The 13,357-nt window shown below is 38.3% G+C and overlaps 2 protein-coding genes across 5 annotated transcripts in view; both read left to right on the top strand.

Moving 5' to 3' along the window:
* Positions 1-439: 439 nt before the first annotated feature.
* ero1a (endoplasmic reticulum oxidoreductase 1 alpha) lies at positions 440-7,603 on the top strand (the record flags this gene model as incomplete). The annotated part of the gene is made up of 12 exons (XM_035651996.1): positions 440-487; positions 1,549-1,622; positions 1,813-1,886; positions 2,608-2,728; positions 3,612-3,673; positions 3,753-3,779; positions 3,878-3,970; positions 4,068-4,314; positions 4,612-4,681; positions 5,345-5,431; positions 5,585-5,721; positions 6,723-7,603. Coding segments are annotated over 12 exons (1,101 nt in total), but the record flags the coding sequence as incomplete, so codon positions are not given.
* A 1,380-nt stretch (positions 7,604-8,983) lies between these two features.
* Positions 8,984-13,357, top strand: part of pacsin3 (protein kinase C and casein kinase substrate in neurons 3) — a 38,391-nt gene continuing 34,017 nt past the window's right edge. For 3 of the 4 annotated variants that reach the window (XM_035651960.1, XM_035651958.1, XM_035651956.1), the window contains exon 1: positions 8,985-9,094. The gene's annotated coding sequence lies outside the window, so the exon portion shown is untranslated. Of the gene's footprint in view, positions 9,095-13,357 lie in introns of all 4 variants that reach the window. The other variant, XM_035651957.1, reaches the window with a different exon arrangement.

Below are 13,357 nucleotides of genomic sequence, written 5' to 3'. Positions count from 1 at the left end.
ATTAAAGCCTCTTGGGCAACATGCCTGAGAGGTGGCACCTACCTAACCTTAGCTTTGCATTCCATTGCATTTCAGTGGTCTGCATGTAGAACGACCCATTTCACAATAATATATATTATATTATTAGATTATAATTATTGATGCATTAATGTGTTCATCACTCTAATGTTGCAGCTGGTAAAGGTGGAGCTAATTTTATTTACTTCATATATTGGTGGTAAATTCTCCCACCAGTTTTATCTTAATCTACAATATTACATTGTCATTTATTTGTTTTGTAATATTAATCTGAAGCCTTCGAATAAATATAGTGAAGTAAAAAAATAAATACAGTATTTGCCTCTGAATTGTAGTACAGTACGTGAGTAAATGTACTTAGTTACTTTCCACCAGTGCCAATCACCCTTATTGACACCAGACTGACTAAAACTCTCTCTGCTCACAGAACGAGGTGCCAGAAGGGATCCGATCGTCCTCCCACAACAAGGTGAGTCCCCAAACACACTGACAACGTGGACTCTCTTTGAGCTCTGTGTTCATATTTTAAAAACCATAGTAATGAGAATTAAAATAAATCCTATTTTTAGCCCAAACTTTCCAAAGGTTTAAAGCATGAGCTGGGACACGGTTTGGAATTCTTTGATTTGTAACAAATAGCTATTTTGGTGGAAATGGTGGGGTTGCTGTCCAAACTTTGGGGATTTATAAAAGGAGGGAACACATTTTGGGGGATTATACAAAAAATGGATAAAGAAAGTTTATGGGAGATATTTTTAATAAAATACATCCGAGCAAAGAACAAATTGTGGAATTTAAAGGCATTGTAGTAAAGGTATTATATCGGATGCTATAATAATTGCTATAGAAAAGGGTTTGGGGGTCCTTTAACACATTTTTGGGATTATGAAAAAGCAGTGCCTCAAATTTGAAGGCAAAAACAAATTTGGGGATTATAACTGTAACAATTCCTGAGAGTTGTTTGTCAGAACTGATTTAGAGGTGAAAACTTAATGTTAAATGTTCAATGCGAGGACATATGCAGCAAATTTTTGGTTTGTAAAAAGGTTTGCAATCATTTAATCACCACATTAATACATCACATTATCAGCGTATCCATATTCTACCACAGTGTGTTCACGCTTTCTTTTATTAGTGCAGCTTCAGTTTGATTTTACTCAAATTGCAGTTAACAAGAGTAAATTCTGATTTTACTCAACTGCAGTAATATAGCACATATACAGGGTTTGACTTACATTGTGGCTGTCAGTTAGGGGAGCCCTATTTTATTAGGGGGTGGGTGGTGAGAGTTTAGGGTACACAGAGATGAGCATAATGAGCCTGCATACATGCAAAAATATACTATCAGTACATTTCAGTTCAAACAGAGAACATTTAGTCTGGGACAACAAAGGAACAGAAACATTATTCACTGTAGCAAGTTATTTTAATAGCCTAATAAGAAAGTACATTGAGTACGCCTACATGCATGGTCGGCCACAGCAGGATTATACAGCTTTGTTGTTGATGTGTGTGTGTGTGTGTGTTCAGTATTCAGCAGAAGCAAACGAACAGGTTGATTGTGAGCAGGCGAAGCATCTCGGGGCTGTGGATGTTTCTTTAAGGTGAGTCCCGTCCGTGTAGTTGATAAAAGCTCACTGTGCAAACAATAAGCGCAATACACACATCAACACTAGAAATACAGGGTCAGATACAGTGTACTGCGTCATCTTACACTTTTAACCTCCTTCGTGACCTCTGACCTCTGTGACGTGCACAGAGAGGATGACAGACTTGCTCTGCTTTCACTTCTAGCGAGGAGACCAGAGAGGCTCTGCTCAACTGGAGCAAACACGACGACGAGGCCGAACGCTTCTGCCTGGTTGACGGTACTATTCGAGCAAATGTGTTATTTTTATGTGTTCCCAGAAGGTTTTAAATTTGGGGAACGTGACGGTAAAACTACACCATGTTTTAATGAACGTAATGGAAAGACTTGAAAATATAAATGGGGAGAATGGATCATTTTGTGGGGGGATGTGATTGTAAAAAGGTGGAATTTTTTAGGGAACATGTTAATAATTTTTTTTGAAAAGAATCAAAAATGAAACATAAAAATATATTGACATTAATAACATAAAGAAATATATATATTTAAACTTTAAGCTTTGGGCTACTTGTTTGTATGAAAGGAGCAATACAAATAAAGCTGAGTTTGTTTTAAGGGAACAAGATGATAAAATACATGTTTTTGGAAATATAAATGGAAATAATACATTAACTTTTAGGGAATGTTAAGATAAAATGCAGCTTATTTAAAGGAAAACAATGTTAGGAATTTATCATTTTTAGACATAACAGAGGGTAAAACATGGGAACACATGTAAGGAATGAAAATATATATATCTAACAACAAAGAAAGTATGATTTTTAGGAAATAAATGGTCCATTACTACCTAACCTTGGTGGATTATTGTAACCCCACACAGGTGTCTGCTGGTGTGTAGATATTCTGAATAAAGCGGACTCTCCCACCCTGCTGCCTTTATAGCTGACAGAAAGATGTTCTTATAGTGACTTACAGCTGACTAAAGGCTTTCTGTTTCCCAGACGAGGGGTCACCAGACTCCCAGTATGTCGACCTGCTGCTGAACCCGGAGCGCTTCACGGGATACAGAGGACCGGAAGCCTGGCAGATCTGGAACAGCATCTATGAGGAGAACTGCTTCAAGTAAAAACTCACAATCTAAAACACCTCCTTTGGATTTGGACTCACACAAGGAACTTTCACCATAAAACACAGTTGAAACATGAGTCTACAGTCATGCTAGTGGCTCTGTAAGGCAAATTGTGGAGCTAGAGGACAAATCAGGAGATCACTAAAGTTCTCACAATTCATCTGAGGGGAACATAAATGTCTGAAAGCAATCGATCCAGTATTTATTGAGACATTTCACTACCTAGAACCTAAAATGTTTATCTGCTGGTGGCCCTAAAGAAATGTTTGTGGATCACCAAAGTCACCAGGATTTATCCTCTGAGAACCATTAATGTCTGCACAATATTTAATGGCAGTCCGTCCGATATTTGTCAAGATATTTATGCCTCAGATAAAAGTGTCGTGTGTAAGTCTCTCCAGAGCTACTGCTGTTACTGGGGATGGTCCAACACAATTACCTGCTTCTCATGGCCGATACCGATAAGATAACCAATCATTTAATTTAATAATTTGTAGTTTATGCACACCAGAGGGTTAGAAAGGCTAATATGTATGTAAGATTATTTAATAATCCATAGCTCTAACTGTTTCTAACCAACATCTGACTGAACCCACATCACCCAGCTCGTCTAAGACCGCACAAGAAACAACAAAAAAAAATGTTTCAGCAGAACATAAATTCTATCAACATTTTGCATAGAATTTCATTATTGACAGATAATTTATCAGCTGTAATACATTATAATATGTTTTATCAGCACTGATGTATAACGTTCATCCTTCAGTTTACTGCTTATCTTTATCTCCAATCTGAGAAATGTTGGAAACTGATAAATGAAGCAGAAGTGTGTGTTTTTACTCTAAAACTAAAACCCTCTTTACTGCTCCCTCACAGGCCGTATACAGTCAGGCGTCCACTTATTCCCAACTCATTCCACAGCAGCTCAGGAAGTGAAGGTAAGAGGTCTTTACTGTTACACCGCACCATGATTCACTTCATTTGGACTATCAACAACATTTGCTTCATTTATTACAGCAAAGACCTTCTACAGCTGGCTGGAAGGTAAGCGGATGTTTCACCTAAAGATGATTGATCCAGAGGACCGCTGTGTTGTCTTTGTCCAGTATTTTATCAACTCTCTCTGTTTGTGTCTGTCTCAGGTCAGTGTGTGGAGAAGAGGGCTTTCTACCGGCTCATCTCTGGCCTCCATTCCAGCATCAACATCCACCTGAGCGCCAGATACCTCTTGGATGGTGAGACACACTATATTTCCCCCCAAATTAAAATGTCCTGTCTCGATGCAGCGACCGTCCTCTGTTGTTGTTTACTCCTCTCTCTTCCTACCTTCAGACAGCTGGTTTCAGAAGAAGTGGGGTCACAACGTGTCTGAGTTCAGGCAGCGGTTTGATTCGGAGCTGACGGCCGGCGAGGGGCCCAAGAGGCTCCGCAACCTCTACTTCCTGTACCTGATTGAGCTGCGAGCGCTGGCCAAAGTTCTGCCGTTCTTCCAGCAGACGTCCTTCCGGCTGTACACCGGCAGACCCGAGGAGGACCAGAAGCACAAAGAGCTGCTGCTGCACATTCTGCAGCTGGCCAGGTCGGTCTGAGTCAGTGCTCTCCATCCAGTGTTCATTACTACTGGGCTGTTTTCCTGTAAATGTACCATCAGTTTATATAATTTTATATATGTAAAGCATTTATTTTTATATTTTGCTATTATATATATATATATATTTCTAAACTTTTTTCACTCATAAAAGACAAACTAAAATAATTTCTGAACATTTTCTTTTCTTTCTTACTTCTCACTGGTGTAGTTTCTTGTGCTGTTGTCATATTTATTGTACAACTGGCTAGCTAATTAGTTGTGACTCTCCCTCCTTCCTTTCTCCAGATCGTTCCCGCTGCACTTCAATGAGACATCTCTGTTTGCCGGCGATGAAAAGGAAGCAGCCAAACTGAAGGTTGGCGACCATTTAAAACCCACTTACTAAGTTTTGTTTATGATCCTTTCAGAAAAAATTAAAAAAAAATTCAACTAAATTTATCATGGTCTTTGTGGACATAACAAGACAGTTTAAGCTCATATAATTGAAAAGGAGACTCTTCTTCTTCTTCTTCTAAACACGAGAAAGAGAACCAACTAAAGGACTAATTCACCCTCAAATTAAAATATAGTCATTGTCAACCCACCTCAGCTGAAACTCCTATTACATTTGTACTAAAACTAAGAACACAGGGTGACCTCAAACGCCTCAAACATGCTGACAATGCTTTTTTTATAGCTACAAAACATACACATAAAATATCCACCAGATTATTTATAAAAAAGGCTCAGCCTGATTGGTATCATAGATTATTTTACTAACGACAACCAAGCAGGTGAGAGAAATTGAATGTCTTCATTACTTGGATTTGTAAAAGATTCATAAAAACAAAGGTTTTCAGAGTGAGTTCACAGATTTTGTACAAACCGTTGTTGGGATTTCTGACTGTTTCTGTGAGTTGTTGTACTGTAACATGGAGAAATTACATATTTAATTTAAGAGAGGGGTAAAGTGACCACACACCACACTTACAGGTTTTAAACACAATTGACACAAGTGTGTTTTCTTCTGCTGTGTCAGGAGGACATCAGACTGGCCTTCCTCAACATCTCCAGGATCATGGACTGTGTGGGCTGCTTCAAATGTCGACTGTGGGGGAAACTGCAGGCGAGAACATTTTCACAACAGTTATATTAATGGTGTTCAGTATGGGAAATAGTGTGTAAATATTAAAGGATGCAGTGAAACCTGCATATATAGATATTACAACTGCATTGTGATGTGCTGCTTTGTCTTTCTCCGTCTCTCTCTCTCCATCAGACTCAGGGATTAGGAACGTCATTAAAGATTTTGTTTTCAGAGCGACAGATTGAAGCTCTGCCCGCGTCCAGCAACCAGCGACCCAGTTTCCAGCTCAGCCGCCAGGAGATCGTCTCCCTGCTCAACGCCTTCGGAAGGTGAGAGAGAGTCTGTCGGCATCACATGATCATTTATAACATCTGTAAAATAACAGGGCACCAACTCTGCTCTGACTTCTCGGTACAACAGACAACAAAAGGGTTGCATTTGTTGCGCGGGCAGTAGATTATATCCACTCTGGAGCACTTTAACTACGTGAGAATGTGTGTTCAGTGGTGGAACAAGTACCCAGATCTTCTTATTGAAGGTTATATATATGAAATTCGCTTTTTTCAGACCAAAACAATGTGACAGAAATAAAATAAAAAAGATCAAGGCCTTCTTGATTTTAAGGGGCGTAAGAAAACATACGAAATATACACTATAGGCCTATATCTCAGCATTTTGTCTAATTCTGTAAAGAAAACTAAATTAATTTGTTTGCTTAGGTAGAATGTATGATGGTTAAAAAAGTAAAAATACACAAAACAGACATATAGTTGTATAAAAAGTTCCTAAAAGCATCCGAAAACTCCCCTCTGATGTAATTTTTACAGGAAATAATCTGCTCAAAGTTCATCCAAACCTCTCACGTGTTCACTGTTTGGGTTCATTGCACAGTTTGTTAGTATCTGTCCTGTAAAAATCCATAAAATGATTTGTCAGTTTCCTCAATGATATAAAAGGGCTCCCTTAAGATAAAAGGTTGTGCTTCAGGCTCTAAAAATCAGGACTTACAAAGAGAGAACAATTAAAAAATACTTAAATAAATAACCACTTGAATAAATAAGATAAAAATGCAGGTAAAAAAGATAAACTCTGTTACTACAACTAGTTAATCTGAGTGATAGCTCCCAGAATAAAGCTTTGTTCTACATCTTGGGACTATAAACCTCCGTCCAGTGTCATCATTAAAACAAATTTTTACACACACACAAAAAAATAAGCCAAAGCTCGCCTAAATACTACAGGATATAAAATGAAAACCAAATATTTTTACATTTCTGTTCCTTTTTTCTCTGTGTAACACTCCACTTCTCCTCCTGAAAATGTCCCACAGGATTTCCACGAGCATCAGAGAGCTGAAGAACTTCAGAGCGCTGCTGGCGGAGGAGCGGTGACGCCACTGAGACACGTTGTCCAGTCGACTCTTCTGCCTTAAGTCCTGCTGAAATATCACATCACAGACAAACATCAGAGAGTTTAAATCCTTTGTCTAGAATTAAAATGAAACTTTGTTTTGACAAGACAATGTGCCTTCTATTACTGATGTGGCTTAAAGTAATTTGTTGAGTGAAACTGTAAAAACGTCAGCTGTAAGGAGAGACTGAGGAGTGTAACCTGCTTTAATGTCATGTATTTAGAAGAATTTAGAGAAGGATCAAGAATTCAAACATGCCACTTCATATGCAAACTGTCTGCTGCTTTGCGTAATCAAACATATTTCAGTATAGTGACCAGTTGTAAAGTGTTTTTGTAATTGCGTGCCTGCGTCCTGAGGATGGCGCTGTTTGTAAAGGAAGCTGATTTATACTGCTAAATGCAAAAATGTTCTAGCTTTTAAAAATCCTTATTTTATGTAAACAGGAATAAAAATCTGCAGGTTGTTAAGGTAAAAGTGTATTGGAATTAAATTAATATATTTTTAGATATATATTGTTTTTAATATTTTCTTTATCGCTATCATAGGCTTTCATAAGACCATGACCTATTGCTTAACCTGTGTGTGTGTGTGTGTGTGTGTGTGTGTGTATTCATTAACCCACTCTATCAGTGGGTCTGGGTTAATGATGCCTTCGGGTACACTTGGAGAACTCAAAACGTCCATGTTCAGGCTGTTTGTTGTTACAAATAATGCTTATAATGGAACTTGTTTGTGGTAAATTTTAGGAATCCGTCAGCAACGATCACAAAACATTAATAAAAGTGTTTCGACACAGATATACCACCGATGTGCGTTTAATTTCTTAGTGACTTTGCTGTTAACTGTAGATACCTACATACATTTCAAATGTCTGTAGAGTATATGAGGAAAGGGCATGAGGGGAAAAATGTGAAATACATAATATAAATGTGTTTTAGACTGTAAAATAGGAAATGAATGCATAAGAATAATTTAATTGTAAGATGACTTTGTTTTTAAATATTCTTTTTTTGCTGTTTGATTTGGAGGCAAAGGAAGAACATGAAATTCAATTATTTTTAAATTTACTCACATCTTACTAGCATAAGATTAATTGTATTAATTGTATTGCTGGAGGGAAGGGATATGCTTTATATATATAGTTGTTTATCTTACAAGTGTATGATAAATAAGCTTGCATAATAAATACACTTAAATATCAACTCAATAGTAATGTTAACTATAGTATTTTTTGGTTATGGGGTAAAGAAAGATTATACAACTTTGTGTTTGTATGTGTCTTTCTTGTCTTATCTTAAAACAATAAAATTAAAAATAATAATAATAATATGAACTTTTTTATTTTACTATTAAGAGGGATTAAAGGGAGATTGACATGTATGTATACAAACTATATACAGAAGTTATATTATAAGATAAGATAAAATATACCTTTATTAATCCCACATAGGAGAAATTCAAGTTACACACAGCAAATATATTATAATATATAATATTGGGGAATATAGTGCAGAAAAATACAATCTTATCACAATTAAGAATATTACAAAATATAATAGAAAACTAACTATATGCAATGTGCAAGTACAATAACGTGCAATTTAAAAATATTTTAAGCAGCTTGACTAAAAAACTAAAAAACTAAANNNNATATTATATTATATTATATGTATTGAGCTGACTCATCACACAGTGTTTGTGTGTGTGGATGTTTTTGCAGAGCTGCAGTGGCGGTTTTTCCGACAGTCCTCTAACGCAGCATAAAGCCGTGCAGTGGGCAGTGAAGGGTTAAACTGTGTAATAGGATGAATGGATATTGTGGTGAGCAGCATCTGATTACACAGAGACGCCAGTTGAGGTCAATCGAAGGAGGGGAGACACTTCTTATCTAACAGCTAGAACAACTCAACCTCCTCCCCAGTCTGAGGAAACAATTCACTCTTCATCACACTGATCAGGAAATACAACTTTTACTCTTTTAAACCCGAGGAGAGCAGGAACAACGCCGAGCAGAGAGGAGGAGGAGGAGAGGAGGGCTTCGGCGGGTAACCATGGCTGAGGGGCGACCGACGGGTGACTGCGGAGGAAACCTGCAAGATGTCAAATTTGCGGAGCTTAAAGAGGAGGACTTGTATTTTTCTAAAGAAGCGGTTGCATCCTGTCTGCGCGGACAGAGAGAGAGAAAGAGAGAGAGAAGAGAGAGAGAAGAAGAAAGAGAGAGACAGTCGGTCAGAGCTCCAGGGACATCTGTGTTCAGGGGTTTGTTCCTCCAGGTCGGAGAGAAACAGGTAAGAGAGCTCACCTGTGTGCAGCCAGCACATGTTCATATGTCGAAAACTGTTCTATGTTGCTCACAGGATTTATTAATGTGTGCTTTTTCTGTTCATTTAATGCCACCAAACTCTCTTAAACTCAGTTTTTTATATATTATATATCAACTATAGTAACATTTAGGATAATATTGATAAGTTTATATCTAATAAGGTAATACTTAGTTAGATTACCATTAACCTGCTCTGGAAATCTTCTTTCTTTATTAGGATCTATTGGCAGAAATTGAATATAATAATAAATAGGTATGTTTTTAATAGTGCATAATCCCATTTATATATGAATTGTTGTGTTTTCGTTTCCTTAAAATAAGCTTTTTATCTACAAACGCAGCGGGTCGCCTTGTATGGAGTCCACCATGTTTCTACAGTAGCCCAGAATGGACAAACCAGACAGTGGCTGTAAGATAGGGGCTTTGGGGTTTTTTTGCGAGTTTTAAGGCCACCGTAGTTTCTAGTATTGAATACAAAACTTCACAGGGACCACTTTCCTTTTACCAAACAGTTTTAGCTCACACTTAAAGCTGCGATAAGTGATTTTTGACCAGTAGGGGGCAGAAACTCCAAATCAAACAGCCCTTAGCCATCAAGTTGTTATGGCTAACGCATCCTTATCATCCCCTTAACATTTTCACTTTGTCCATAACCTTTTTCAGGTTTGTCCCTTCTGGGCTACTGTAGAAGACATAAACTAAACATTCCACACTGGATGTTTTTAAGTATACAACATTTATAGTAGTCGGTCTCCTTTTGTCCAGCAGACACAGAACAACATTATCATCCCATTATAGTTGTGTTTGTGTCCGATATTCATCTTCCTTTTAGCTCTATTTTGGTCTCCACCAGCTGAGAAAATATGTCTCTTTAGCAGCTACATGTTTTCTCCACCAGTGAGTCACTAAATTTGTCAGTGTTGATAGCATACAGTTGACTTCTGTGTTTATTTGCATCCACACAACACACAGATCGACTGTATGAAAATAGAATTTGAATAGTCTGAGTAAAATAACAGGTTACGACAAAACAAAGGAATTATACAACAACAACAACAACAACAACAGAGGCTCCCTTTGTGGGAAATGCACATCAAATTCCCGGAGCAGAATAAGTTAAAAGAACAGTCATCTGTGAAAGTTGTGTAAAACGTAGCTCAACGCTGAGGATTGTTCCTGTTTTGGAAGCTGTGAATGATGCTGAATGTGTAGATACAATAGTTAAAAACATAAGGAAGTGGGGTTTTTAAATATAAAAATAAAAAAGTAATCTTTCTCTATCACATGGTGTTACATGGTTCAACAGTATTGTATAAAAAAGTGCTGTATAATGGAAGTTTATGCTTTTAAGTCACCAAAAAGGATTTGCCACTTTTCCTCATAAAAGTCGGAGTCCTTCTGATGTGTCCTAGGGTCATGTTTTTGGTTTTGCATAATTATGGTAACATAATGTCATTTCCAGAAAGCATTTGTAGGTTTTGAAGCCGTAACATTTCCCATGACTCTTTGGCAAAGCAGACATTTTACAGACCTCAAACCATGAGAACGAGTTAGCTTTGTGAATCTGCCACCTCGTGATGGCGAGGGACAATTAGTTTTCAAGCTCTCTGTGAGCGTTGAGTGGACATTAAAGTCAAATCCTACCAGTGCAGTGGTTTGTTGGCTGAAAGGAATCCATGTGTGGGAGTTTAGGAGTCCCTGACAAGCAGCAGTGTTATAGTTGGATCAATGGAGGAGGGGCGGGGCAGGCAGGTAGAAACGTTACCCCCCCCACCGCTTTAGGCTTCAAATCCTGCCAAGCAAGTGGAATTTCATGGAAACATGAAATATGTCAACGCCGAACGTTAACTCCCTCCCGGTCTGTCAGCTCTCCTCTGGTTGGCTCGCTTATCTGCTCGTGCTTTTTTTAAAATTAAACTCAAGAAAGTGACAGCAGGGGTCAAAAACAGGAGAGTGCAGGTCATCCCGGGACACAAGGATTGTTCTATAACAGAACTTATTTGTGCCGGGGCCAGGTGGCATCTCACCTCACCTTTTCTGTCTTATTTTATTATTTTTATCTTCAAACACAGCTCATAGGAGTAGTCACCTTTTTAACAAACTAAGCTGCATGTGAGTTCCCCATCAGAATTTTGTTTTATGATAATCTGTTGGCCAACATTAGAATTCATTATTTCCCATTAGACTGTAAAAGTTAATTTATAAAAAACATCATACTCAAAGTATAAAGAACTAGAATGAAAACAATAAGAAATCTAACCTGCAACGTAATTCACTTTAAATTTACATTCAGAGGAATGATATGAAGTGACTTATAAGTGGCTTATTTTTTACATGTTTAAACAGGGCTGCGCCTCACGATTATTTTCATTACCAACAAACCTGCTGATTATGTTCTTGATTAATAGATTGCTCTATAAAACATCAGAAAATCATGGAGTCAAATGTGAACAGCAGGGGAAGCAGGTTCTGGGTTAATCTTTGCCAGCGTTGCCTGCGACGTGCAGCACGTTGTGCCAAGCCGGGCCCAGCCAGCGTCCCGCCTGCAGGAGCTGCAGAGCTCGGCTGCAGAGCTGGGGGAGCTGGCACGGAGGCGGTTCTGGCCCAACGTGGCTCCAGTGATGTGGTTATGGTTAGAGATGAGCTGGGAGAGCAGCTGTGTGTGTGGGAACAAGGCTGAGTTGTCCTTTTCTTTCAGTCTCTGCACTGCTGCAGTCCGCCTCTCTGTGATCTGCTTTCGTTTTGTCTTCTGTCCTCGCCTCGCCTCGCCTCCACCAGAGACCTGTCAGTTAGACACAGAGCCCGTCAGCACGTTACGGGGGGGGTGGATCAGCACATGAGTGGGAGTGTGAAATGTTGATTTAACCGCTGAAGACCTGCAATTACATGTGATTCACAGCTTAGAGATCCTGACGAGATCAAATGTCGCTACATTGTTTGATGAAAATGACAAATGTTTTCAATAACGTGATACTTCAGGGACAATTATGTGCTTTCACGGGATGAGAAATGATCTTTAATTACAGGGTGTCTGCAGGTTGCTTGTGTAGGATTTAGTGGCATCTAACAGTGTAGCTGCATATTGAAACTCCCTCGCTTCACCCTCCAGAGGTTTGTCCGTTCTGGGCTACTGTAGAAACATGGCGGTTCAACATGACGGCCTCCATGGAAGGCGACCTGCGGTGTCTGTAGATAAAAAAACGTCTCACTCTAAGGTGTCAGGTGATTAAACACTAATGAAAGGTAATGGGGGAAATAATTGCCCCAGTGTAGGATCAATAAAGTCTCTCTAATCTTATTATAATTCTACCAATAGATCCTCGTAAATGTTACATAGTGGATCTTTTAAAAGTCTAATATCCAATAATCTGAATTTTAGGCCTTTTAAATGTCTTAAAAATGTATTGAATTAATTAAGTTTTTCAGTCCTGCTTTAAAATGTGTTTGTTTTGTAGTATTGATGTAAAAGGGTCTTTAAAAAGTCTTAAATTTCACCTGTTAAACCCTGTCATTATAGGATATAATGACCAAGGAGATAAAGGCGTTCAAAAATCACTTTTATGTATCAAAGATCATGAAATTCCAGCTGTATCAGGATACTGCGAAAACCAATATCTCAGACGAAAACTGATATTTGACCAGGTAGCGTTTCTAGTTGGCAGCCTAGAAGTCGGGACCAATATTTTCAATCTTAATCATGACTTGATTCTGTAACTGCTTCCCAAAGTTCATTAAATAAACAAGAAATATACAAATTAAACAGTTTTTATTTAGGAGTTGGGAATGAACAAAAAGTTGGATTCAAATAGGACGAGCCGCTTTATTTTTAGCAGGTTTACGTAGTGATATAATGAATCACCATCATTTACCAACAATGCCTCCCGCTGTAGGGACTGAACATGAATGCTACATGAAGTGAGTGGATGTTCTGCTTTTGGTTTTCTTGGAACAGGCCTGTCTTTGTACCACGCTGCATCCGCCCTCTCACTGTTCTCTAATATCTAACCTCATGTCATGAAGCAGCTTGTATGTGGTTATGCATTATTTGATGCCGTGTTGAAACTAACCAATTGCATTCATTGTTTGTGTTCTGAGGAAAGAGGGTGAAGCTCTTGGTGAGTGAAACTTAGAACAGTTATCCAGCCGTCATAATGGGAGGAGGTACTCGGGAAAAGGAGTCTTGCTTTACCAGGAGGATGAATTATTAATGTGATACTCAGCTATTCAG

The sequence above is a fragment of the Morone saxatilis genome, unplaced genomic scaffold, assembly GCF_004916995.1.
Source record: "Morone saxatilis isolate NCDOM2014 unplaced genomic scaffold, NCSU_SB_2.0 Contig11, whole genome shotgun sequence".
Classification (NCBI taxonomy): Eukaryota; Metazoa; Chordata; class Actinopteri; family Moronidae; genus Morone; species Morone saxatilis.
This window is presented reverse-complemented; position numbering and strand designations above follow the sequence as displayed.